This window comes from Typha latifolia, chromosome 14 (genome assembly GCF_019914945.1).
Source record: "Typha latifolia isolate L0001 chromosome 14, TyphaL0001v2, whole genome shotgun sequence".
Classification (NCBI taxonomy): Eukaryota; Viridiplantae; Streptophyta; class Magnoliopsida; order Poales; family Typhaceae; genus Typha; species Typha latifolia.
The window spans coordinates 562,507-587,814 of record NC_133099.1 but is presented as its reverse complement, the minus strand read 5'-3'; the positions used below and the strand labels follow the sequence as shown (position 1 = coordinate 587,814).

General features: G+C 39.3%; 6 protein-coding genes across 10 annotated transcripts; 3 read left to right on the top strand and 3 right to left on the bottom strand.

Annotated features, from left to right (window-relative positions):
* Positions 1–649: 649 nt before the first annotated feature.
* On the bottom strand, positions 650–1,225 carry LOC140801089 (dehydration-responsive element-binding protein 2C-like). Its single transcript, XM_073156090.1, has one exon. It carries the CDS (start codon positions 1,223–1,225, stop codon positions 650–652), a length of 576 nt encoding a protein of 191 aa, XP_073012191.1.
* A 2,285-nt stretch (positions 1,226–3,510) lies between these two features.
* On the bottom strand, positions 3,511–5,763 carry LOC140801504 (histone-lysine N-methyltransferase family member SUVH2-like). Its single transcript, XM_073156678.1, has one exon. It carries the CDS (start codon positions 5,697–5,699, stop codon positions 3,783–3,785), a length of 1,917 nt encoding a protein of 638 aa, XP_073012779.1. The 5' UTR covers positions 5,700–5,763; the 3' UTR covers positions 3,511–3,782.
* On the top strand, positions 5,710–10,082 carry LOC140801505 (GDT1-like protein 2, chloroplastic). The gene is made up of 11 exons (XM_073156679.1): positions 5,710–5,771; positions 5,871–6,253; positions 6,559–6,715; positions 6,951–7,134; positions 7,266–7,313; positions 7,599–7,695; positions 8,020–8,180; positions 9,086–9,151; positions 9,380–9,430; positions 9,520–9,624; positions 9,733–10,082. The coding sequence occupies exons 2-11, from the start codon at positions 6,130–6,132 to the stop codon at positions 9,796–9,798; spliced, it is 1,059 nt and encodes a 352-aa protein (XP_073012780.1). The 5' UTR covers positions 5,710–5,771; positions 5,871–6,129; the 3' UTR covers positions 9,799–10,082.
* Positions 10,083–10,125: 43 nt separating this feature from the next.
* On the top strand, positions 10,126–13,186 carry LOC140801506 (tetraspanin-18). Its single transcript, XM_073156680.1, has 6 exons — positions 10,126–10,865; positions 10,989–11,088; positions 11,827–11,907; positions 12,005–12,109; positions 12,547–12,741; positions 12,909–13,186. The coding sequence occupies exons 1-6, from the start codon at positions 10,702–10,704 to the stop codon at positions 12,969–12,971; spliced, it is 708 nt and encodes a 235-aa protein (XP_073012781.1). The 5' UTR covers positions 10,126–10,701; the 3' UTR covers positions 12,972–13,186.
* An 841-nt stretch (positions 13,187–14,027) lies between these two features.
* Positions 14,028–17,456, top strand: LOC140801507 (monothiol glutaredoxin-S10). The gene is made up of 5 exons (XM_073156681.1): positions 14,028–14,720; positions 14,822–14,895; positions 15,569–15,643; positions 16,673–16,699; positions 17,072–17,456. Exons 1-5 carry the CDS (start codon positions 14,416–14,418, stop codon positions 17,146–17,148), a joined length of 558 nt encoding a protein of 185 aa, XP_073012782.1. The 5' UTR covers positions 14,028–14,415; the 3' UTR covers positions 17,149–17,456.
* Positions 17,457–17,626: 170 nt separating this feature from the next.
* Positions 17,627–24,722, bottom strand: LOC140801319 (uncharacterized). 5 transcript variants are annotated; one of them, XM_073156362.1, is made up of 19 exons: positions 24,614–24,722; positions 24,226–24,346; positions 24,025–24,124; positions 23,847–23,912; positions 23,596–23,766; positions 23,413–23,486; positions 22,981–23,074; positions 22,526–22,568; positions 21,868–21,930; positions 20,808–21,037; positions 20,596–20,716; positions 20,411–20,511; positions 20,156–20,269; positions 19,804–19,974; positions 19,574–19,720; positions 19,353–19,498; positions 18,586–18,911; positions 18,001–18,077; positions 17,627–17,926 (listed from the first exon to the last, which is right to left on the bottom strand). In XM_073156362.1, the coding sequence occupies exons 2-17, from the start codon at positions 24,287–24,289 to the stop codon at positions 18,760–18,762; spliced, it is 1,857 nt and encodes a 618-aa protein (XP_073012463.1). In that variant the 5' UTR covers positions 24,290–24,346; positions 24,614–24,722; the 3' UTR covers positions 17,627–17,926; positions 18,001–18,077; positions 18,586–18,759. The 5 variants fall into 5 exon arrangements, with proteins under 5 accessions (XP_073012463.1, XP_073012464.1, XP_073012465.1 ...); XM_073156363.1 differs by lacking the exon at positions 24,614–24,722 and adding an exon at positions 24,428–24,551; XM_073156364.1 differs by lacking the exon at positions 24,614–24,722 and adding an exon at positions 18,415–18,486 and having other exon boundaries at positions 24,226–24,421.
* Positions 24,723–25,308: the final 586 nt, after the last annotated feature.

Below are 25,308 nucleotides of genomic sequence, written 5' to 3'. Positions count from 1 at the left end.
TGATAATATATATATATATATATATATATATATATATATATATATATATATATATATATATATATATATATGTCACGTCTTTTAAGATTTTCCAATTGGTCACTCTCCTGTGAAGGTGAAGGATATATAGACGTAGATGCTTATCCTCTTCACAGACTTCCAAGCATCAAAGTACACACCCAGATAACCCTTGCACAGACTACTATGTATCCACTTTATAAACACCTGCACATTTATCTCCAGGCTCACGCGTTCTTGAGAAACGAAGCACAAGCCCAGATCACGGCACAAGGAGCTGGCCGAGTACTCAAGGCCAAGAAGGACACCAAAAGAGACATGCAAAGACTTTTTTTTTTCTAAATTATTATTATTATTAATTTCCTACTAGCTAGAATAAATAGAGGCACACGGACATATATATCTTTGAACAACACTGCGTTACTACTAATATAGCAAGCAACTAATAATAGTAGTATTAACTTGCTATATGATTCTAATTAAAGACTCTATATTAAAGGCATGCAACCTAGCTATTGCCTTATCGATCGTCACCATCAAACTTATAATTACACACATATATGTGTACAAGTATAGGTTTGTGTATCCCTGCTGCTTGCAGAGTATATATGTGTGTGTATATAATCTCTGCTCAAGTACACCAAGAGAACTGTAAAGCATCATCAAAGCTCATCAATTCACCAGCCAAGCACTCCCCATCGCAGTAGACCGTGTCATCAAACACGGGCACCTCGTGAAACGCCTCCAAGCCGAAATCCTCAGCCTTCGGCAAGCTCGTAATGTAGTCCTCAAAGTCATCTACTGGCTGATCACAAGAGAAAGGCGAGCCAACGGTAATCTCATGCAGCCCGACCATCACCTCGCTTGTAGTGCTCGACGCCAATGACTGGGACGGCGAGCACGAGGGCAACTCTGACGAGGGCACGGGCTCGCGTAAGTTGAGCCTGGCGCAGTCGCCGTATAGGTTGCGGGCGGCGGCGTCGTAGGCGTGGGCCGCCTCGAGGGCCGTGTTGAACGTCCCGAGCCAGAGGCGCGCCCCGCGGTTGGGCTCGCGGATCTCGGCCACCCATTTCCCCCACGTGCGCTGCCGGACGCCGCGGTAGGGGCAGAGCTGGTTCTCGGGGCCTCCTTTGCCTTTCATGCATCCCTTTCTTGACCTCCTAAGAGGGCAGCATTTCTTGTGCTTCTTCTCTTGTTCAGGTCCCATGAGGATAATAGAGTTGGAGAAAGTAGTAGAATAGTGGTGTGTTTTCGACCCTTATCTTGCACTGAACTAGAGAAGTGGATCAATGGTGGTGTGGGGGAATTTGGACACGAGGCCGTTGGCATCCGAGCTAGGGGAAGGGGGTTGAAGCCACGTGGGCGGGGCAAGGTGGGGTCCACGAGACGTTGGGTGAAACGTGGCGGGAGGCCGTTTTGTCCAGGTAGTGTTAGGGAGACGCTATGTGGCGGCGTGGAGGACGGGGAGCCAGATGGATTGGATGCCTCCTCATGCCTCCAGTGAGCGTGATTGAATGAGTGACATCAAGATCTTGGCGGCTCTGGCCGACAATCGAATTGGCTACGAGAGCGGTCGCAAGGTTTAGGTGCTTCTATTCCGTCTTATGGACGCGTGGACAAGTGGAACCGCTAAATCCGTACAACTTTCGTGTATCTGGTGAGTACGCATGTGCAGCCCAGAAGCAAATCTCCTGCAGTACTTGAATTGGGAATTCTCTACCCAGGCAAAAAAAAGAAAAAGAAAAGAAATGATTTGGTATATATCTGTAAGCATGAGTATATCCACAGAAGTTGTTGGATTTACAGGTACAATAAGATAAGATCTCACCTGTTTATCTCTCTTCCTTGCAAAAGCACTTACCATGTAACAATAGAAATTCTTAATCGCCACTGTAACCGAGTGAGTAGTAAAACAGGAAGAGTTGTTAATTTGAGATCTGTAGGCATGAACATCCTTACGTTTCACAAGTGCATAAGATCTGAAAGGCCCTGATACTAAATGTAAAGATCTCAAAATGAAATAAAGGAGGAGACTATAGATCTTATAGTCCTGTCGACTGTAGAAGAAGACAAATACAACAGCCGAGGATGCCATTTCCTGACATAGCTCATGCCGTTCTTCGTCAATCTTCCCATATTGTCACATTGCTGTACATACATGGATGAAGGCGCATTCAGTGATCGGCCAAAGATAGCCAAAAAAACATTCTGAATAGTTCAGAGCGGCAGCTGCTTCAACAAGGTAATTGATCTTCATGTAACCAGCAAATCAATGACAAATACAAAGATAAGTCGAGCAAGATCTCATATATTAGAATTAGAACTGTATCACTAGAACTTGGACAAAGTTCATGGATTGATGCAAGTACATGAGAGTACGTAAACTATGAATTAGTACAACCAACAACAATTTATAAAGAAATCGTAACACATTTGTGATAGATGGATATCACCAGTGGACAGAGTAATGCCAAAAGATGACAGGGTGATCATCTACTTACAGAATAAGCGATACTGGATGAAAAGATGGTGACGAGATGGAAGTATTCTGTTAGAATTTTCAGTCTTATGATTTGAATATGAATAAATGGAATTTATCAAAGAAAGGAATAGAAAACCTTTCACTCATAATGGCTGTTCAACCTGAACTTGCTTTATGGAGAGTCAGTTTGTACAAACACTAAGTACAAGCAGATTACCAAAACACAGTTTCAAACACCACTGCTATCAGCATTTCCATAATCAATCTATGGGAGAAGAAAAAATAAACTTGCTTGTCGAATTAATAACATTGATCACACGTTAAATTATGAAACAGCTATACTTCTGTACTCTGCTGTCTGCCTAATAGAAAAAGTAATATTGCTTACAAACTTCCAACAGGCTGAAGAGTACTCATCACCACATAAAAAAGCAAAGAGAACATAAATAACCATTATTTTCTCTATACATTTTCTCAGAATCTGATTTATATGGAGAAAGAGTAAATCTCCCTAATAAATCTGCACCATAAAGGGTAAACAGAATGACCACAATTTTGCTTGAATTCTTTTACTTGTCTAATCCGTCTGTCTCCTTATCCTATGCCGATCCCTTGGACCTAAACTATATTGAGCCCCAACTAGCGCTAACTAACTTTGACACTCCATATTTTGTGACAATTGTAGGACTCTTAGTATGTTGAACCAAAGTTCCCTATGATGGAAGGTTTAAAACTTTCAGCTGAGTGAACACCACAATAAACTTATCTTATGCCAGCGCCGAGCTGTTAATTAAGGCAATGGAAGGAAAATAACATGATCTTACTTGAAATCTAACAAATTTTATTGAGAAAACGAGTAGCAAACCTAGTAGAGATTCTTTGTTGGCAAGCTAGCTCAGTTAATTTAAATTCTCCACTAGGCACACAATAAGACTTCCGGAAAATTTCCCTCCTGTTGACTGGTGACGAAATGCTTAAAGGAAGCCCATTAGTTATTACATGCAACAATATTTGTGCCAATTCTTTCGACACAAAGTCTAGATTAATCACCCTGTCAATGAACTTTCAGATCAACTTCCATTTGGAAGTTAGTACAGATGTAAGCCCTACTGCAAATGGAACAAGAGATTACCAGCTGAATGCTCCTCACTGAAAAAAAACATTTCATGAGGCTAGGTTGCCCAAAAAAAGAGCACCACAGTGCCTTCAAAATCTATCAAAAACTGATCAGCTCCAAAAGGACATTTAGTATTCACTATTGGGTCAGCTTTCCAGTTTCCACTTATCCATCTCCTATTCCATAGTCGATGCTCAGTTCCCTCAAAGGAGGAATGTTCTCCATAGCAAAAACCATCAGGTGAGGATATGATTCATTGTCATGACCAAATAACACAAACTGCACAAACACATTTGGCCTGCCACTGTGGCTTATGTAGCAAGCAACATTCCTCTTACTTGACACGTCCAACAAATATCTCGGCTCTCGTAGACGAGGAAACACAGGTGGTGGTTCATCTGGTAAGGCATCAGAAACATCTCCCCACTCCTTCCATCTTTCAGGAAACCTCTTGGGATCAATTACACTACGGCCATCTACCAAAGCCTCCTGTATCTTTTCCTTTATCAGCACCTCACCACTGAACTCACAAATGAAAGCCCCAGCCTGGATCAAATCCAGCGACCTAACTCCCCATCCTGTCTCTCGCGACCGGAAAACCTCCAATCTATGCCTCAACCCCTTTTGGCTTACACGGTTTGGACAATTCGACGTGCAATGGCAAGAATCGCCGCATTCATACACTATCGGCCGGCCCCTCAAGAGAGTCCCATTTCCATCGTAAGCAAGCTTGAAATTGTTCCTCTTAGCACAGACGCAATCCTCCGAACACTCCAATGTGCACCGGCACCCTCTCCGTTTGGAAACAAAACGTGGGTATTCAGGACGAGGAAGGTACTCAAACAACCAAGGATCCTGCTCCTTATCCACGTCATTGAACAGGGGCACAGGAAAGGCCTCCATCTTCCTTGAAATGTCGAGCAGCAAGTACCCAGCAGGCCTCACTTTGGAAGCCAATTTGGCCTTCAATTCCTCTGCAAGCTTAAGAATCTTGCTCCCCAACACTTCTTGACCCTGAATCCTCAAAAGCTTGAATCTGTAGACTTGACAGCCAGACTTTCCAATGACGCAACGGCATTCGACGACTTTGTAAAGCCCGTCGTAGACGTAGACTTTTCCGGTGGGGCTTACCTCTGAGCTAAGCCCACGAACTACTCGGACTTCGACGCCATAGCTCATGCTGCGTTCTAGGGCTAGATTTCCGCGCTCAAGCTTCTGGTCTGCAGAGTGATGGATATCATTGCGGCCACGGCCACCACTCCCGGTATAGATGAGCACGTCATCGCTGTCCTCGTCGTCCTGGTATCCACCGGATGCGATGATGCTCGTCGCGATGGGCTCGCCTTCTGGGACCTGGCTCGCAGCGACGTAGTCGATGCCGGCCTGGACGGCGCCGTGGACTCCCACGATACAGAGCTCGGCGCGGTAGAAGAAGACATCGCCAATACTAATTCCAGGGAGGGAGCCGATGATCCTACGATCGCGGTGGAGCCATAGGCCGTGGTCGAGCATCTTCTTGGCAGCTTTAAGGTCGGAACGGGTACGGCGACCGGGTGGTGACTCTAACTCGCGGAGGCAGAGGGAGCGTAGGCAGTCGTAGGTAATCCGAGTGCGGCGGACGAGAGCGAGGAAGTGGATCCGGTCACCGGGAAGGAGTTGGGAGACGCGGACCATTTCGCCAGAGCGGGCGCGCTTCTTCTTGGGTTTGGCGACGACGAGGGCGGTGGAGGGGGTGGCGGCGACGGCGGCGGAGAGTTCGAGCTGGGCGAGGCGGAGGTAGCGGGAGAAGAGGGGGTCGTCGTCGGAGGCCGCGGGAATGAGCTCGCCGAGGAGGCGGTCGCAGAGCTCGGGGGTGAGGAGGGAGACGGGGTCAGGACTAGGGTCTGCAATGCCGCCATTGTTGGTTTCGAGGGGTTCGAGCTTGGGGGTGAGAGGAAGAAGGCTTAAGAAATCAAGAAGTGGAGACGAGAGGGGAGGAGAGGTGTCCATGGCGAGAAGAGGTTTCCCAATTACCTCATTTGGGTTAGTTTCTTTGACCATTTTACCATTCTTCCGTCGCTTTCGCTGATACTTACTACTCATTTGGGTAATTTTGAGGGGGAAAGGGAAATGTGGGAACCGGAGAGGATTTGAACACTGCCGGACATACATTGCGTAAGATTAGCATATTACCCATGAGATAATTAGGCGAATATGCGGATTCTCTACAATTCGAGTTGCATGCACTTTCTCTTATACAATATATCATCACAGCTCAGTTACAGGAACTTGTTGCATCTTGCACTGCATTGAATCCGTAGCCAGATTCGGATCCCTCCTTTCTATCTTCAAGCCCACACGTGGCAGCAGCCTGGTACAGAGCCCCCTCGTAGAAGTCTACTTCCTCCTCCCTCTCGGAGCGAGACAGCCACACTCTCTTGGACTGCGAAGAATCCTCCGGTAGAGAAGAGGGGAACTTGCTGGGGTTAGGGTTTAAGGCAAGATGCGGAGCGATCACTAGAACTAGGTGAAGATGCAAGGAGTAAATCTCCAATTCCAACTACTATCTAGTGGAAGACCCCCTTCTCTCACGATCCCCAATTCGTCTCCTACCCTTCTTATTGGTCGAAGAAGATCCCTAAGGAACTCCGCCTACTGTAAGTGTTCTGATTCTTGCTACTTTTACTTGGTTTAAACTGCTTAATCCTTTTCAATTTGTTGATAAAATTCTATCTCTTGCATTTGGGATGCAAAGACTAAGAATTCTGGATCGTTTTTGACCTTTTTGACGATTGGATGATGGTTTTCCGAAAAAGTAGCTATTTTTGATATTGAAATAGGAGCGTGCAAACGGATTAGCATAGTTTCAAATGATAGATATCATGATTGTGCTAAACTGAGTAATGGCATAACATCTTTGAAACTTGTCAATATATTTGAATAATTGCTTGGTTGTTTGTAGTAAGATGCGGATGCTTGTCAAGGTTAAGATCATTACGTCATAAAATTAGAGCTCAAGCATCCAATGCCAATATTGGAGCCGGGAGTTATGATGGGGGAGGAGGAACGGGCAGCCATGGAGATTTGATGGGTGCTTCAAGTGAAACTTCTCCTAAAAAGTGAGCGCTTCAATCATGTTCAGTTGATTGCTGTCCTGAATTTGAGACAAGTTTCTTGTAAAATATTATAATTCCCTACCATGTATAGTGTGCAATTGGATGCCATAGCTTACTTGTTTGGCATATGGTTTTTAATATAATTTTGATCATAACATGTACATGCTGTCTCTTTATCTCTGCTTACTAGTTTTTGCTAATTATATCTCCTATTAAACTGACATCTATGCAATGACAGAGTAAAGCCTCTTTCACGAGCTGGGTACCTGCTATCTATTGCCAGTGTGCTATTTATATGCACGGTGGCATTTTCTCTTATTGTTTTCTTCAAAGGACGACCTTCTGCAGTCATAGATGCACTTGCAAAATCAGGCTTTACTGCTGCATTTACATTGATATTTGTTTCTGAGATTGGAGATAAGGTAAATAAGTCACACAAGTAGCCCAAAATATTTTTGAATCTGGGAACCAGATTGTTTTGATTTGCTAGCAATTTCTTCCCAACAAATGGAATTAATGAAGAGTTTGATTGAATCTTCTTTTCTTCTTGCAGACATTTTTCATTGCTGCATTGTTGGCTATGCAGTATAAGAGAGCACTGGTATATTACTCCACCTGTTGATTTCTCCTGTTTCTGTGCACTGGTGCTTTCCTCAGCACAAATTATTTTTCCTATCACACAGTTTGTTGAAGTTTGTCATTTCTTCTGTACTCCTTAAACAGCCCAATTTTCTTTTTATTTATTGTAGTACGAGATAAAAAATGATTGATTTTGCATTTGACATAGACTTTTCACTTTGCTCTTTTCTATTCTATAGCTCTTTTTCTCCTACACTTATGTGGGTATCCGCTGACATCTCCTTATTTGTCATGTGTAAACGAGCAGGTTTTACTTGGATCAATGGGTGCTCTCTCACTTATGACAGTCTTATCTGTTATAATAGGCAGGATATTCCATTCTGTACCAGCACAGTTTCAGACAAGTAAGTTATCAACTATTGTTATGTTTCCTGAGGAATGAGAGATTGGTATATGAATAATGTCAGAGTAACAACTGAAATTATCTGTCGTTAACTATACTAGAATCTCATTTTGATGTAGCTTGACTTCATCCTTTCCACTGTAGAAACTAACCAGATTCTTTAGATATTAACCAACTATTCTAGTGGAGGCACTAAACTCCAACTCATTAGTAGAATTCAACAAGTGGGTCATCTTATGTAAGACATGAACCTGTATGTTTCTCTTATGGTCACTGTGCTTGTCCACTTCCTGAAATTGTTGCTGAGAAACATGCATTTCTGCAGCATTGCCAATTGGAGAGTATTCAGCAGTGGCTCTCCTAACATTCTTTGGTCTCAAATCAATAAAAGATGCATGGGGATTTCCATCAGCTGCAAGTAATAAGAACAAAGAGACTTCTGAACTCGGAGAACTTGTTGAAGCTGAGGAGCTTGTGAAGGAAAAGGTCCTCTCTTTCATAGACCAAGAATGTTTAAATTTTGCTTTCAATTTTGAATAAAAACAACTTCTTTTAAGCAATTTTTAAAACCTAGTTCTTTATTATTTTTTTCCCACGCAAACATGTTCTTTACGTGGTTGGTATCACCTAAACCCTTTTTCCATTCTTTCTGTTTCTTTGCTTGAAGATAGTCTATTCCAGTTGTTACCAGGCGTTGGGCTTTGGGACTAAGATCCATCTGTTTGATATCAATGATGTATAGAACCATTAGAGATCTGCAGGCTTACAGGATGTAGATGACAGCTGACATATGATATTTAAATTTGGAGGCTTCTAGACTAGATGCTTTGAGGAAGTAAAGTAACTAAGACAGGACAAAGACATAAAGTATTCATGTTCTCTTTTTTTTTTATTGGTTTTCCTGGATCAATTGACATGTACATTTAGTTTTTGTTTGCTGCCCTTCGACTGGATCCCTCTCAAATCCAAACAAGAGAAACCAAGAGCCAATTTGCATGCTTGTTGATGGATTGCTCCTGTTCGGATATTTGGAAAGAAATTTGCACAAACTTTTTGGTTAACATGATAAGCTCAACTTTTAATTTTAAATCACTAGCCATTTTGGTAAATAAAAAATTTGCACAAACTTTGCAACTTGTGTTATTGTCTATGTATAGTGGAGTGCTCTCTGGCTTGGGAACAGTAAACACCATAATTGCTTAATAGTATTATGATAAATGTCATGAACCCATAAGATAATACAAGAAAATGACCTGTTGCTCTCATGCTTTAATACCTTGCCTGCACTTGGTGACATGCCAAAGTGGTACTTCCTGCATATGCTCATTCTAGTTTACGACCTTCTCTTTCTATTTGCCTTTACATGAAGATGATATTTTAAACACCTTCAGGTAGCGAAGAAGCTTACCAATCCTCTGGAGATCCTTTGGAAGTCCTTCAGCCTTGTGTTCTTTGCGGTAATCCACATTTATCCCTGCTTGCATTGTTATTTGATTTTGCTAACAATGGAACCTACCAATAGTTATCTAATTGCTTGTGCAACACATGGAATAAAGTAAGTCTCGGTGTGAACTTCTGAGTATGCAATAATGAACGAGTCCATTGCATTGATTGCAATATTTTTTTCCTTTAGTTTTTATGGAATCTTGAGAAGCTATATATGTATAAGTATTGGATCTTTCCAGGAATGGGGTGATCGCTCTATGCTAGCTACAATTGCTTTGGGCGCTGCACAGGTAGTATCACTTGGAATACCGTTACTTTTATGTGGACCTTTCATTTTTCTATGGCCGGTGTAAACATAAGTACATGGTTTTCTCTACAGTCTCCTTGGGGTGTCGCTAGCGGAGCCATTGTCGGACACCTAATCGCGACATCAATTGCAATTCTAGGTGGTGCTTTCCTAGCGAACTATATATCTGAGAAACTGGTAAGTGGACAAGTATAACTTAAATTTCTAACTAAAGTTCTCATGCTTGCATTCGAATGTGTCCTTTGTCATTGTCAAATTTGTTAACGCACAACATCTTACGATCAGGTTGGCTTCTTGGGAGGAGTACTATTCTTAATCTTTGCTGCCGCCACGCTTCTTGGAGTTTTTTAATCTTTATGGAGAGTGTAAATGGAGTCATAAGAGCTTCTCAGTTTTGGCTATTCACACTAGAATGAAGGGGCTTCAAACTTCCATTCTTCAATGAGCCATTTGTTCCTTCGCCTTCCTTGTATGACATAGGATAACTAAAATTGATTTATGTGATGATATTGGAGTCTGTTAAGAGATGTAGGCGATGCCTTCATCGTTTTAACCTGAGATGAGGAAATGCCTCAAAATACATTCTATGCCAAGTTGCATGTCGTCAAATAAGTACTGAAGAGTATCATTTTGGATGGAAGGCCTTCTATTGTGCCTCTCACTCAACCTCAGCCTATTGGAATTGCCACCACAATCTAATGGTATGACCACATCCAAAGACTCACTCCTCCACTGCCAGCTCACCAAGAGAGACATGTACCAATTCTCTTTACACACACACACACACACACATTAAGAAAAGTTGAAAATGTAATTATACAAATGCCAATGTTAAAGGCTAAGTTTGTAAAAAATTTATCATGCCCGTGGGCAAAGTATTAGTTTTGTATTTTGTATTTTGTATTAGATTCTTCTATGTACACATTGACTTAATCCTAGAAATAACAAAGGCATAATAATATAAGCCAGAGTGTCATCTAAAGATAATGCATTCTAGAACCCTTCTCTCTCTCTCTAGAAACAGCATAACAAAATAGTTAACAGAAAACTAAATAAAATATCTACTAATTATCGTCCCGTGTGTTCCTTTTTCCTCCTTTAGCTTCTCCTTGCCTTCTCTTCTTCTTCTTCTTCTTCTTCTTCTTCCCCGGAGAATCCGAAGGTCGAAGGGGATTTAGGGTTTTGGTTCGCCGGTGCAGCCGAGAGCTAGGTTTTCCTAACCTTCGTTCAAGGAAGAGTGGCCAGAGGTAAAAGATGCGTCCTAGTTTTTGCCGGAGCACTCTCGCCTTCTTCATCAAGTTCCTCAACTTTCTACAAGGATTTGCTGGGATCTCTATCGCGATCTATGCGATATGGATGTTGAATCACTGGAATCGGCAAGGGGGAGATCTCGACATCAAAGACCTAAAAGATCTCTGGTAAATTTCTCGCCTCTCTCTTTTTGAACGGTTAGAAGTGCAGTTTTGCGAGAATCGTGAATTGATTGCACATTGTGTGGTAATTTTATTCGATTATTATTCATTGCGGTGGTTATAATGCAGGTTTGTTTGCGCTTCGATGGGGGTTGGGGTCTTGCTGTGTTTGATTGCATTCACAGGGCATGTCGCTGCTGAAGCAAGCAGCGGCTGCTGCCTTTGTTTTGTATCCTATCTATGCTTTTCTATTTTATTTTGATTGTATTTTCTTTTTGTTAGCTTCATTGAGCTAAAAAATTGAAGGAATTTGGCAACTTCTTAGTAACTGAGCCATGTTTCTCATATTTTTCAGTTAAGCTAGAAAAGATCACGAATTCCTGAGAAATTTTCTAGAAGTTCCTCAAACTATCTCCTAAAGTAGTCCCACTTTAAAGTGATTTCACATGCAATCTTAGAGTAGTCAATACACACCCACTTTAAAGTGATTTCACATGCAATCTTATAGTAGTCAATACATTAAATGGTAGATTTGTTTTGCACCAGTTGGTGCAGATTTAAAGAAACAGAACATTAAATGGTAGACCATGAATTTGGTGGAGGGATGATATGGTAGTTTCCTTGCTTCCTCAATTGGGAAAAGGTATCTAAAGCCGAAGGCTAGATATTACACAAATTCTGTGAAGAAATTGATAATCCAAGATCAATTTTGGGATAGACTTGCTTATTAAACATTTCTTCTGAAATACACTTTGGTCCACGAGGATACACTTTCGCATTTTTACCTCATACAGCTATCACTAGTTTTGCTTTTATACTTTCCATTCATATTTGTCAATGGATGAAGAAAGGTGGTTGTGATACTGCGTCACTCATGCTTGCTTTTTGTAAATCCTTGGTTCTTTTGCTAAAACCTATACTACCTCCATTTATTACATCCATATTTTCCTTAACTTGGATTTTTCAGTATGCAATATTGACCACTCTACTCATCTTGCTGGAAGCAACTTTAGCAGGTGATTTGATGTTCAATAAACATTGGCAAGAGGTAAAATATCATTTATGAAGGCCAATAGGAGTTCCAGTAGCCATACAAAAGGATGTATTTGTCCATGAATCCACTGCTATATTTCATCATTTTGCAGGATCTTCCATATGACGCTACCGGTGAACTCAAAAACCTCCGTGCATTTATTGAAGACAATATGGACATCTGCAAATGGGTTGGCATATCAGTGATTGTTATTCAGGTAAACCTATCCTTTTACCTAGAACTTGAAATTCTTTATTCTAACTATGTTGATTCTGTTTAAGATCAGTGCGAACATAGTACGTAGTTTTGATGATATCTTAAATTCCACCAAAAATATGAACTGCGTGAATGTCTGGTTACAAATGGCTGAACATAGAACCTTTTGGTACCATAACATTATTTTGTATTCTTTGAATTTACTTCTTTGATCTAAAGAAGTTGTTTAGCAGAATTCCAACCAAGCCTTTCAAAATATATTCTATTGCAATTACTTTCTTCTCTCTTGTGCCTTTTGAGTGTGATTTCTAGTGTCGCTGTTTCTAGATGTCTGTCTTTATATAAAGGATAGAGATCATATAAACATATCAGATGGGAACTAGATATCCAACTAATTTTGCATTTGGTTACTTACTGTTCTTTGACGTGCATGTGTAGGGACTCTCACTTTTCTTTGCAACGGTTTTGCGATCCATGGTGTCAACAAGAAGGGTGGACTATGACAGTGATGAAGATTTTGTTGTTATAAGGAGGCCACTTTTACACCCACAGGGTGTCACTCCATATGCTACAACATCTGTTGACAATAAAGGGTTTCACTCGGACATATGGAGTTCCCGGATGAGGCAAAAGGTACTAGATCCTTTAGAACATGAAAATTCTGTGGATGATATGTAGTTCCAACAGAGCAATTATCTGCCATAGGTTATTTCCACAGTTGATGTTCCAGTTCCCTGATGAAACTGTGAATATTTTGCCAAAAAAATTGCTTTGTGTTCAATTATTTGTTCTTTGTGCAGTATGGGTTGAACCAGAACGAATTCTCGCACAATGCTGCAGAACCTAAGGCATCAATTCCTTGATGAACAGCCAGCATAAGCACACAAGAGCTTCCAACCAGTGTTTGCAAGCAACTATTCTTAGGTTAGAATTGTTTTATCTCATTCCATTGTCTGTCATTAATTATCTTGTACATATGATGCTATTAATATCTCGTGCTGTTGATATGCATATATAATTGTATCTGGTCTTTGGAAGCCGTACATTTGGTTTGTTTAAAATATGTTTGAGTTTGCTATTTGTGGTTGATCTCTGAGTTCTCTGGCATCCTTGAGATTACTTTCATATTATTTATTTACCAGTGATGCTATATTTGCCCTGGGACAAGAACAAGAAGAGAATCTCCTCTGCTGAAAGGTATCAGTTGTACAGGATATAAATATTTTATGCAGGTTACAGTGAAGACAGTGTCATATGTTACACTGCTCGTTGCAGTAGCTGTCCATAGATGTCCATGATGGTCCCAATTTGGGTTAACACTTTACTGTGGCTGTTCTCTTCTATTTACCTTTTTTAACTTTGTTAATACCATTACTCTTGAGATAATTTTGTGGGATAAAAATGGTCACAAAAAGATCATCCATTTGATTTGATTGGGTGGGACAAGGGCACAAGGCTACTATGCCTAAACGGGTTGGGGAGTCTTGCTCATGGCTCTTGTGGCTAAAAAAAATTGCTTGCTGTCCTATTAAAATTAAGTCTCTCTCTCTCTCTCTCTCTCTCTCTCTCTTAATTATGTTGGGAAAAGCTTCTCATCAACAAAAAAGTGCCTTTCCTCTCTTCTTTTAAAAAAAGAAAGAGAAAATGAAAATATATTTTTTATAATTAAATATTAAAAATAGAGAAGTTTTTAAAAGTGGGTGTTTTTTCTCATTTTCTAGTAACTAAATACTCCCTTAGCAAGTTGTCTCTAATACCTTGCCCCAATTGTAATCTTGTTAATGATTCCATTTTTAACAAATGTTCTTTGGCCATCTCTTGGTAGGACTTTTGCTTGCCTTGAGTAGGTTTCATGTGACCTTTTCCAAAGCTTAGTCGATGCAAAAGTATAACGACTTTCTTATTGTTGAATGATACAGACCGTAATTCCAGTCCAAGGTCCTGCGACTTCAATAACCTGCTGCAGTCTGAGTTTGATAGCCACTGACAGGATGCCAAACATCTACGCCGTAGTAAACTCCTGCATCGGTCGCTGCAGGTGATCCGTTACGATAATTCTCAGCCAATCGATAAGTTATACGCGCAGAACACAAATCTCATAACGCTCGGTATCAAGCATCGCCGTCCAACGAACGTGATGTAACGGTCGTAACAGATGCGTCAGCTCTCTTTCAATCTACTCTGTCGGATCACCATACCTCCCCAGCCTCATTCTTTTTCTCTGTGCTCCATAGAACCCCCCCCGGAAGCCATCGCCATCCTTCCGTCTCAGACCTCTCTATTCACTGACGGTGCAAGTAAGCAACAATGGCTGAGAGCCGTGCTATTGTGCGCGCCGGTGCGGCCCTGTGCCCTAGCTTCAAGAACGCGCGGTGCGGTAACCGCCTGACTCTCACCGCCCTTTCCTTTCCGCTCCTCTTACCTTCTCTTCCTCCCTCTCGTCATCGGTACCGCATTGGAGGAGAGAGGAGAGGTCGAGGTGGATCCACGGCGATCCGATCGATGACTTCGTCCTCTTCCTCGTCCTCCTCTTTCGGGTCGAGGCTGGAGGAGTCGGTGAAGAAGACAGTGTCGGAGAATCCGGTGGTGATCTACTCCAAGACCTGGTGCTCGTGAGTTTGCGATATCCAGCTCATATCTTTCACTCTTCTTTCATACTTGGTTAGGGTTTTGCTTAACCTTTCCCCTTGGTTTGGTTTGGTCGGGAATGGAGGTATTCGTCGGAGGTGAAGTTGTTGTTCAAGCGGATCGGGGTGGAGCCGCTGGTGATAGAGTTAGACCAGCTCGGTGAGTTTTATCTTGTTCTGTTTTTCTTTCTTTTTGTTTGTGTAGCTTTCTTATCTTCTGGTGAATTCGCTGTTGATTTGAATCATCTAATGGTAGTTAGTGTTTATTGTGGAATCTTTTGGGTTTCGATTGTGCAAGTGTATATAGGATGACCAAAAGGGCACCCTGAAATTTAAAAAGATAAAAAGAGTAGAAATAATAAGAAGAAACAGCAGTAAAGCACTTGCTCCGGAAGCAGACTCTGAAGGACTAGTAGTTGGAAAAGAAGAGTGTTATTTGACAAAATGATAGTAGTAAACCCGAGGAAGGGACAAGAGTAAAAAGAAGAGAAATTTTATGTTAGAGGCATATAGTTGTTTTGTTGAACTTATAGTGAATTTAGTCTTAATGCTATCCCATGTTAGAAGTGTTCTACTTTGAAATTTATAGTTTAGGATTTAGGAGTTTACAGTCATTTAATTGCTCCTTTATTGCAAATCCCAAGTGATAGCAAGCACGACTTTTATAACACCATGAGCTCAAGTCCCAATGTATCCATGCCGTGTTCATTTTTCTACAAGGTGGTCATTTAGAAATCATTTTTGAATGATGCTGTGTAATATTAAGAACTACTTTTTATTTCTAATTTAGTGATATATCTGTGATATTGGTCCAAAATTTGTATATCTCTCAGGTCCTCAAGGGCCACAACTGCAAAAGGTGTTGGAAAGACTGACAGGACAATCTACTGTTCCAAATGTTTTTATTGGTATGTACAAAGTTTTGACATTTTGATTTTTTTTATAATACAACAAAGTAGATACTAATTCTCTTGCAGCGCTATCCTACTATCTGTTTCTGATATTTATTTAGGATCCGTTTGTTCAGGCTCCACTATGTATCAACTTAATGTTAGACACCTCTGGTTCCTCGATATTTTTTGAGCACATGATATACATTAATGGATATCAAGATCTTTAGTCTCCTTTAACATCTATGATGCTCTTGTTGGTTGATCTTTCTCGATTTGCGCAGAATTGATATGAATTCATAAATATCAAGTAATATTAAAGTCTACTTTATTTTGAATGTCTTTTTCACCTTCTTATTAGATGTGGAATTTCATAAATTGTTCTAAATTTCAAATTAACTTTGAGAGAGATTCCTTAAAGTGTGAATTTTTGGCCTGATGCAAGTCTGGCTTTTGAGTTTCGATTAGAAACTTGTTTCTTTGAGTAAAGCATGTTTGAGGAGTTTATGTTTGTGAAACTCTGTTGGAGGCCTTTTAAGATGACTCAAAATATGACTGTTCTGTTTTTGTAAGAGCATTCAAAGTCTATTTAAAAGGCCATTCATGATGTCTTATTATTCAAGGATGTAGAATCCCTAGCATCTTCAATCTTAACGCCCTGCCTAGACCTTAGAATAACCATGCTGGAAGTGGATAATTTCATATTCCAGTGAAGAGAGAGCAGCATGATGACCCCAACCAACCCTGAAATTCATCCTATTTTCTCTATTCCGAAGGATAAGTCTTTTGTCTCTTTTTGTCTCTTATTTTGTTGGACTCCAAAAATTGGTAACATACTGCTTAACACTGAGTGTGGCCTAGAAGAATTTTATCCTTCTCAATTTCTCCTTTGCATCACTGCATAATCGGATGCACAATCTTGGATTTCTCTGCTATAATTATTTGCCATTCTACTATTCTTGACTGTGGTTCACAACCAACTGTTTTAGGGTGATTTTTTTTAATTGGTTTTAATGATCTAGTAACTATACATTTTTGAATATGCAGGAGGAAATCATATCGGTGGTTGTACAGGTAATAACCATCTCCATTTATTTGTTGATCTACACAGTACAGGTTACTCCATGAAAAATTTCTCCAGTGGGGAGTTGTTTTTCTGACAGTTGAATATAGTTACAGCTTTTACTGTTTCTTGCAGAAAATTCAGCATTGTAATGACCAAAGTAAATAAACCTCAAATCGCAAAAATCTTCTAGAAATTTACCAAAGAAGCAAGAGTAATAATTTACTAGGTTAAGCTGGTGTTGTTGAATTATTGCAGTAGGTCAATTTAAAATTTCCAAACAAACTTAAAGATTGTGTGTACATTGTGAAAATATCAAAGTAGAAAAGATATCAAAAACATCAATGCACAGGGCTTGTATGACATTCTTCTATTGATTGCAGATACTGTGAAGCTTCACCGTAGAGGAGAGCTATCTACAATGCTGTCAGAGTTAAATATTAGCACCAACAACTTGTAACAACTTAATGCAGGTCCAAGAAGAAAGTATTTTGTCAAAGGGGCCCGTCAATTTTGTGTGCTATGACACCATTAGTTTCTTGTTCGTCTTAATTTGTTCCCCATAATTTATGTTATTGAACTATCTCATTTGCACTAGCTTTGAGCACTGGTGTAATCTCGGTGATATTGCTTGTGTATGGTGGTTTTATTTATGGATTCATTCAGTCCAATTGTGCATAGGAAATGGAAGACTGCACATTGATCCTATAATCTTACTAGGAATTGCATATTTATTTTCATCTCAATTACAAGAGTACTTTTATTTCCTATCTGCTTCAGATAGTATTTGGGTTTGCTATCTGGAATGTGTATTCCTGAGTTTTAATCTTTATCTATGCAGTTCGTGTTTATTAAAACGGTCAAAATAACATATTTCTAGGTTATGCTTGCTGAAGGGCGTTTTCTGATACGATATAGGGAGGGATTTAGTAGTCCAATGAACCAGAAAAATAACGCTGAAGTAACATAGAAACTAGAAAAGGTGGCTGTCTCCATTCAGAATACAAGGATATGCTGTTATGTTTCTAATCCTCAGGATGGATTTACATTCTTGTAATTTCGTAAACACTGTACGAGAATAATAATATCAATGGATATCTTCCTAGCATCCGAACAACTCGTGTCATATGTCGCCAGTAGGGTGGGAAATAGTGTTTATCGCTGAAATTCGTGTTAATAACACCACCAGTACACAATTTTAGATTGCGTATTTGATACTTCACTCAACCCACATCCACCTGGTCAAAGATTGACAAAATCAACCAAAAGGCAACCTTCCCCTTGAAGGAAAATAGATAAACTTGAAAATTACCTTATCGAGCATTAGAGGAATGGCATTTTCTCTTGTCCCCAGCAATGTACTGCTCCTACTGAAGTTGCTCACAAAGACTGCAAGTGATGGGCAAACAATTAAACTATGTATGACTACTAAAGGTAATGGTAGCTTTTCATGCTGTAGTTCATAACGAAGCTGAGGTCCAAAGTATGACTGACAGGTATTCTATGGATGAAAAGAATATAGAAATTTCAACAATCAATAGAATGAACAGTATGTGCACAATTGACAAAGCACCAGAAAATCTATGGTGCGTCCACATCCCTCCTGCCCTTGTTACCCATTTCAATGTTTGGACAGAATTAGCAATTTAGCATTTAAGAAACTGAAGTTTCGTCTATAGTTGTTAAGGTTTTTCTTAAACCATTTGAACGTAAGCATAAATCACACCTAGTAGCCATTTCTCTCTGAAAAACTTTCCAGCTGGGGAGGCAACGGTCAAATGGATGCCTTACATATTGTCTGTTGGTTTGACAAGTCAGTATCTAGTATTTCCTTAATAAATCAATATATGTTCAGAATAGTGAGAGGGCTAACATCTAAAGTAGCTTGGTAACTTACCTCCTCTTCTCATTTGCTTTTTCTTATCCTGTAATGCTTTTTCTTGAGAGATGATGGCATAACAGGACTGAAGCTTCCTCTACTCTACACATACCATGCTTTCAAGGGCACAATGCCTCACTGTCTACATTGCCTCCATATAGAGGAGATCTTCAACTTGAATGATTAAAACAGTTACGGATCATCATCGTAGGGTGTGCCAGAGACTGGTGGTGAAGGATAAATGACAATGGGCTTCCCGTGATGGCAAAATTCTTGAAGAACAGAAGTATAGTTTGATAAGCATAACTGACTGTTTCCTGTCAAATCCAGTCGCTCCAGATTACCTAAGAATAACAAGGGCACCATTAAGCTTGTATTAAAAATAAAATATGCACCAATCACTTCAAGGCAAGAAACAGGTTCATGCCTATAGAATTCTAAAAAGTGAAGAGCATGTCACAGAAGCAAGTGGCTGCCAGATCACACAAAACTGTTCAATTATAGCAAGAACCATGATAAACAACCATGTCTTCTTCTTGAAATAGAGAAACAAATTCTTGTCAGGATATCACAGAGCAATTCATGCGCTCTTCCATAAAAAGGCCGTTCTCTTACAGAATATTAGGAAATCTTTCTTTCTAACCATTTGAATAATATGTTAGGTTCACCTGTTGATTTCTTATGACTTGATAAAGAAGATATCAGTTCAGACTTCACACTCTGTTGCTTATTTCTTGATGCAATGGAATTTTTTACTGAATGTAAAAAGAAGTACAATTTCATACCTTTGGACTGCTTCAATGCATCTTGAATGATAGGTATGGATTCAGGAGGCATAATATTAGCTCCTGCATTAATGGCTACAAGATTTGGAGCTTGTGAAATAAGTCTGGACAAAAGATGCGCAGTTCTGATCCCGCCTCGATTTTTGCTGGAAAATGAACAGTTAGTAGGTAATTTCAATAATTTGATAACTTAAGATACATGTGGTAGTACCAGGGCTAACCTGATGTTGATGCAGGAAAGAGCTGTTTCTCTGGGCATTAGTTCCTCAAGTTCTTGGAAACCTGACGCTCCCAGTTCAATATCTTCAAGATTGAGCTCCTTTACACATGAGTTGCCGAGGAACTTCGCCAATGTTGCTGCTACAGAACTGAAATTGTATTACATAAGACAGTGTCCTCACAAGAGAAACAGCAGGAGAGAGTACACTTGTGTATAATGTTCACAACTGACCAGCCAAGATGATTATCTGCAAGAGAGAGCATGTTCAATGGTTCTTTCAAGGGCGGAAGGCTTCTTAATAGTTCAATCACCCCCATCCCAGATAGGTTGCAATTCTCTATCTTAATGTTTAAAAGAGGGCTTGCTTTTTCAAGAGCCTTTACAAAATAAGGAATAAGATACCTGCAAGAATCATTACTTCCAACGGGTCAGAATAAGAAAGATGCTATTTCCTTCTCATCATTCAAAAGAAAAGGATAGTAAATCAAATTACCAATATACATATCCCATTCTGGCAGCTGCCAAAATACAAGTGCAATGTTCCATTATTTTCCATCAAAGACTTGATTAGGGTAATAGTTACCTGATTCCTTCATCCGTGATTGGATTGTCACTTATATCTATACTCCTCAAGTTAGGCAATCTTGCCAAGATACTGCAAAGATCCTCGGCATCATCCTTATGAAAATTGTTTCCCCTAATATAACAATGATTATCGATATGGTCATATACTAATCAATTATGGAGTATGGACAATTACAAAATGAAAAGTGCATCAGATAGATGAATAAGAACAGAAAAAGGTTCTAGAAACAGATATAAGGAAACAGATTGATACCTTAAATTGAGAACTTTCAAGGACTTCATTGACATCTCCGATCCCAAAAGTGAAGAAATATTTGTGGATTTTTCCTCAATTTGAGAAAGCCAACCAATGAGCTGAAGGAACAGACAAAATCAGTTATCATGTTCATAATACTGATATGCTAAAGTACAAACAGGTACTGCTGACAAGCTACTTACATTGTTGTCTGATATCTCAAGGGTGACTAAACCACATGAAGACCCGAGGAGAGTATCGAAAATCATTTTTGCAAATTTTGGCTGCATCCTAGTATCGTAAAAACACAGTGAAGCCAAGGACCTGACTAATGAAAAAAATATTACTTGATTTTTCGAGTCACAGCATTTAATTGAACAAAATATCTGGCAGAAAGAAGATAGTGATAATTTACCCTCCTGAAGACAAAAGGGATAATAGACCAGAAGAAATGGAAGATGACTTGCTTTCAGAAATGGGTGATGATTTAATGGAGAAGCAGCGGATCCCATGAATTACAGACTCCTCTTTGGACATACTGTTGCAAATCTGATTCATAATAGTGGGGTAAAGAAGACAATGGATGAACTCGAGAGACCACAAGGTTTCCCTATGGTGGTTTAGAAGCATGCACACTCCATCAACCTGATGACATTATACAAGGAAAAGGTAAATCCTTGAAACCACTTGTCACAGCTGTTGGATCATTACAACAGCAACAACTATTGGATTGTTAGTATAACTTAAAAGAACAGATAAGCTGAAGTAAAGGAATTTGTAGAATCATCAGAAGATATTACAAAGCCACCTATTTGTGTATCTCACATTCATCTTCACCTTACACATGCCTCAGAGATAAGAGAGGCTCACAGAAATTTATCAATTTCCTGCTGAAATCTTACTTGTTCGATCTTGAAATACTACTACTAAAGCTGGTTCTTTCTATCTGCTAACTGCCTTACCGTTCTAGGACCAAGCAACTTATCAAGTCTGAATATGCCTTGGTCAAGAATTTTGCATCAGCTTCTAAAAATTCATTATCGGGTCAGCACTAAATTTATGATAGCTTAAATTTTCCTTTGGTCCTTTCTCAAATTCATGACTGCTCGACAAACAACCACATATTAGAAAGGGAAGGGATTCAACAATGAAATTAGGAGTACACTTCGAAAATTAGAATGCATTCCAATGGTAGTAGATTAATTACAAAACCGAAGGCTATATTCCATATAGTCTTCACAAAGCTCACAACGTACTCAAGGCTTTTAAGTGTCTACCCAAAACTGCTTTGATGTATATATAAGCATCTGTTAGAAATAGTGAAATGCCTTCTCAAATGCATGACAAGCATCAGACAACAGCACTATGTAAACCATATAGATCAATAATTGCAACATGAATAAAAATGAATACCTAAGCCTTCTACCATGTAGACCAATAACTGTTGTATGACTGGGATTCTATGATAAGACTACCTGATTTTTGGATTTTATCCTTACAAATGTCAGCTTTTGCAATTTGCTCTCTTTCAACAACTCCTGCAAAGAATAAATTAGACAATCACAAACATTTTACTTAATGTCCACTTTTTCCTATCCCATGCTAATTGCTACAGCATACAGAAAAGGATAACATGTAAAAGCAGCATACTATAGACGATCTTCACAGTGAACATGTACATGGTTCGACTTCTCAACCTTAAGAAAAAATCAACACGCTAATATTTGTTGTGTCAAGAAGCTTCAATCATAAAGGCCTAACACAAGAGAATAGATATTTATTTTGCAATCTTAAATGAAAGAATGATGGATATCTGCAAGATAAGGACCACTTTGAGCCTTTTAGGTTAATTGTACCATGACAAATTGTTCACAGGCAATTTCCCAATCAAAATTGAGATTATTAATATCTAATATTAAATGATGCCAAATTAGCTGAAATTAAGTTTGATCTTAACTCAGCTGATTCTGCTTCCACGGGAATAGAGACCAGATAATGGCTTCACAAAAGAGCATCTAAGAAGATGTTCTCTAAATGGCAGAACTACATCCCAAATCCCAAAAGAAGATGGCTGAAAAGCAAACCAACATCCCCCACCTATAAGACAGTAAATTATAAATTTATAATACTTACACAAGTTTCTCCAGAGCAAAGCACATTTTGAAGTCTCAGACATCTGCAAACAGGAAAAGAAGTTTGAAATTGATGATAAAATACATTAATTTTCCGCATATCATACATACACAACATTCTGGTCATTCAGCTTCTCCAAAAAGAAATGTCTATCGAGATTAGATACTTGTAAAAGAATCAAGTTCCAAAAGCCAAATGTAGAATCTTCACTAAGACGATCATAGCAAATATATGTTGGATAAGACAAACTGACAAAGTAAGCTATGAAACATTAAACAATAGAATGTGGCTATTGGATTTTCATGCAATGGCTGACTTGGTATACGTGCAGCATTACTAATGATGTACGCAATCTCTAAATCTCATATAGCAAATGAAATTAATAAACCTAACAGGTTCCTCACAAAATGTAGCAATCAAGATTATTTGGAAAACTCTTTTTATGAAAAGGATACCTTGCATAACACCCAAATCTGTTGCAGTGGTATGATAATTTCATACACTCATCAATCATGCTCCTAGGGCTATCAATTGAATATATGACACTATCTGCACAAAACAAGATGGAGCAGAAGAAGTAAAAGCTGCCATGGAAGAAAAGCAAACGTAACACCTGTAGGACTGTACTCAAATTCAATGAAAATTGCCTGGTTTACAATCATGACCCTCATGGTAACACTCTGCCTAACATAATCTACACTGAAATATTGATCAATGGAGTACCATAAGAAAGAAATCTTAAGGATTTGAAGATAATTATTCAGGTGGTTATTCAAAGTATGGAAATTATGATAAAAAGGATGATGTCTCTTTATACTGGATTTCTGTATGCCTGAGGAATGGATAAACAAAAACAAGGGAATAAGGATGAGACTGCGACAATTTACCTGAGATTGTTACTTCCCCAATATGCCCATAAAATCCAGGAAGCAAGGCAGTCTCTGCAGCTCCGTCTAAGCATCTTTAGAGAACCAAATAAGCTTATTTAAACCATCAGATTCAACTAGCCTTTTTCTATTTTTAGGTAATGGAAACAAGTAATCATACTATCATTAAAATTTTGGACATACTCCTGCAGATGCTTTTCCCAGTACAGTTGCTGCCAGTCTGCTGTGCAATTCACCGAGTTACATACTTCTGCACTCTCATCTGTTGTCATATATCTGATTGGCTCAATCTTCTTGGCATCAGGCCAGCGCTTATCAAATAGTTTGTTCCATCCCATGTTAAAATATTCGTACCTGAAAGTCACTATCTCCATTAATCACTTGCAAAATATCTTTGTTTTTCTTTTTTATATGTCACATGATTCGTATCGAACCTTCCACGTTTCTTCCCATGAATGGCGTTATCAGTCCTATATCCTCCAATACAACCATCGTTCAACCTGTTCATACAGGTATTGATAGCTCCGTGATATTTCCAAAAACCTAGTAAACTTAGTGCAAGAATATGCCAACGAATAATTCATTTTTATAACCACAACAAAGGAAACTAACATTTCATGGAGTGTTTGCAATGCTAGTGGAGGCAAGGTCATCACCAAATTATCAAGAAGATCCGGTGGAAGCTCAAGAACATCTTGCAAATGATCATATCCTAACAAAAATAAATAAATATATACAGTAAATAGCGTCAAGAACAAGGGGATCATTATTCACGTCTCATATTGTCGAAGAACATTATAGCACTAAACCCACCATTCGTAATCATCTCTATAACCGTTTTCACACACAAAGAGTACAAAGATGGATCCCCAGACATTTAAGTATATTTTTCAACACAACCACCTGGATATCTTAAACGCCGGTTAAATCGAGCCTGCAAAAACCATAGAATCACTTAAACTTTTGGAAGATGGTCGTATCGAAGTTGAAATCGTTTAATCAAACAAATACATACAACAAATAAAAAAGAAGCAACACATTCTTGGCAAAAAAAAGATAATAATAATAACTAAGCGATTGTTGAATCGAAATGCAAATTTTAGGCAAAAACTAGCGATATCCAGTGGGAAATCGCCGGTTATATAGAGTACAATAAGAAGAAAGCGAGAGGAAAAGAAGAGCAGAGGAGAGAGATCGAAACCTAAATTGGATCGAGCGGCACAAGAGAGAAGTGATTGGATCGAGCCAAAACGGACCTATTTATACGACATACCCGATCCGACCTGGATCCGAATTAGCTAGTCGGATATAATTTAGATCACAGGCAATTGATCTTAGAATTCGAGGCATGGACACGTAGAGCTTAGATATGCCGTACCCATGTCTAAATCTACGTCCTTGAACCAATCTCTAGACTGGAAAGCTTGAGATGGTATACATTATAACTTATTCTAGACTTGAAGCTCCTCTTTTGTATTTGGTTCAGGTGATATAACTGTTGTCATGGCTACACTTCTTCAGTGCTGATGCCTTTGGTAGTTGTAAGTTTTTAATTTGACAAGACGAGCAACCACCAGAGTTTCAAGAAGTAGGGCTGATGATGTACTACTATACTACAGGACTTCAATAGCTGGGGAAAAAAAATTAAAGTAGGTAGGAAGATTTAGTATTATAGCTATGAAGTTCTGAAGATTATTAAAAAAGAATTAAGTCACTTAATCAGCTTGTTTGTACTTTCTTTCAGTTTGCTGTCAAAAAGGACAGGAGGAATTTAGTAGCCGGAAAAGTGAGGTGAGTCAGAATGCTATTATGCAAGGACAGTTGAATTGGATCTAGCATCATATTAAAGCGGCATTCAGATCCCTTCCACTTCCATTCTGCAACTATAATCTCCTC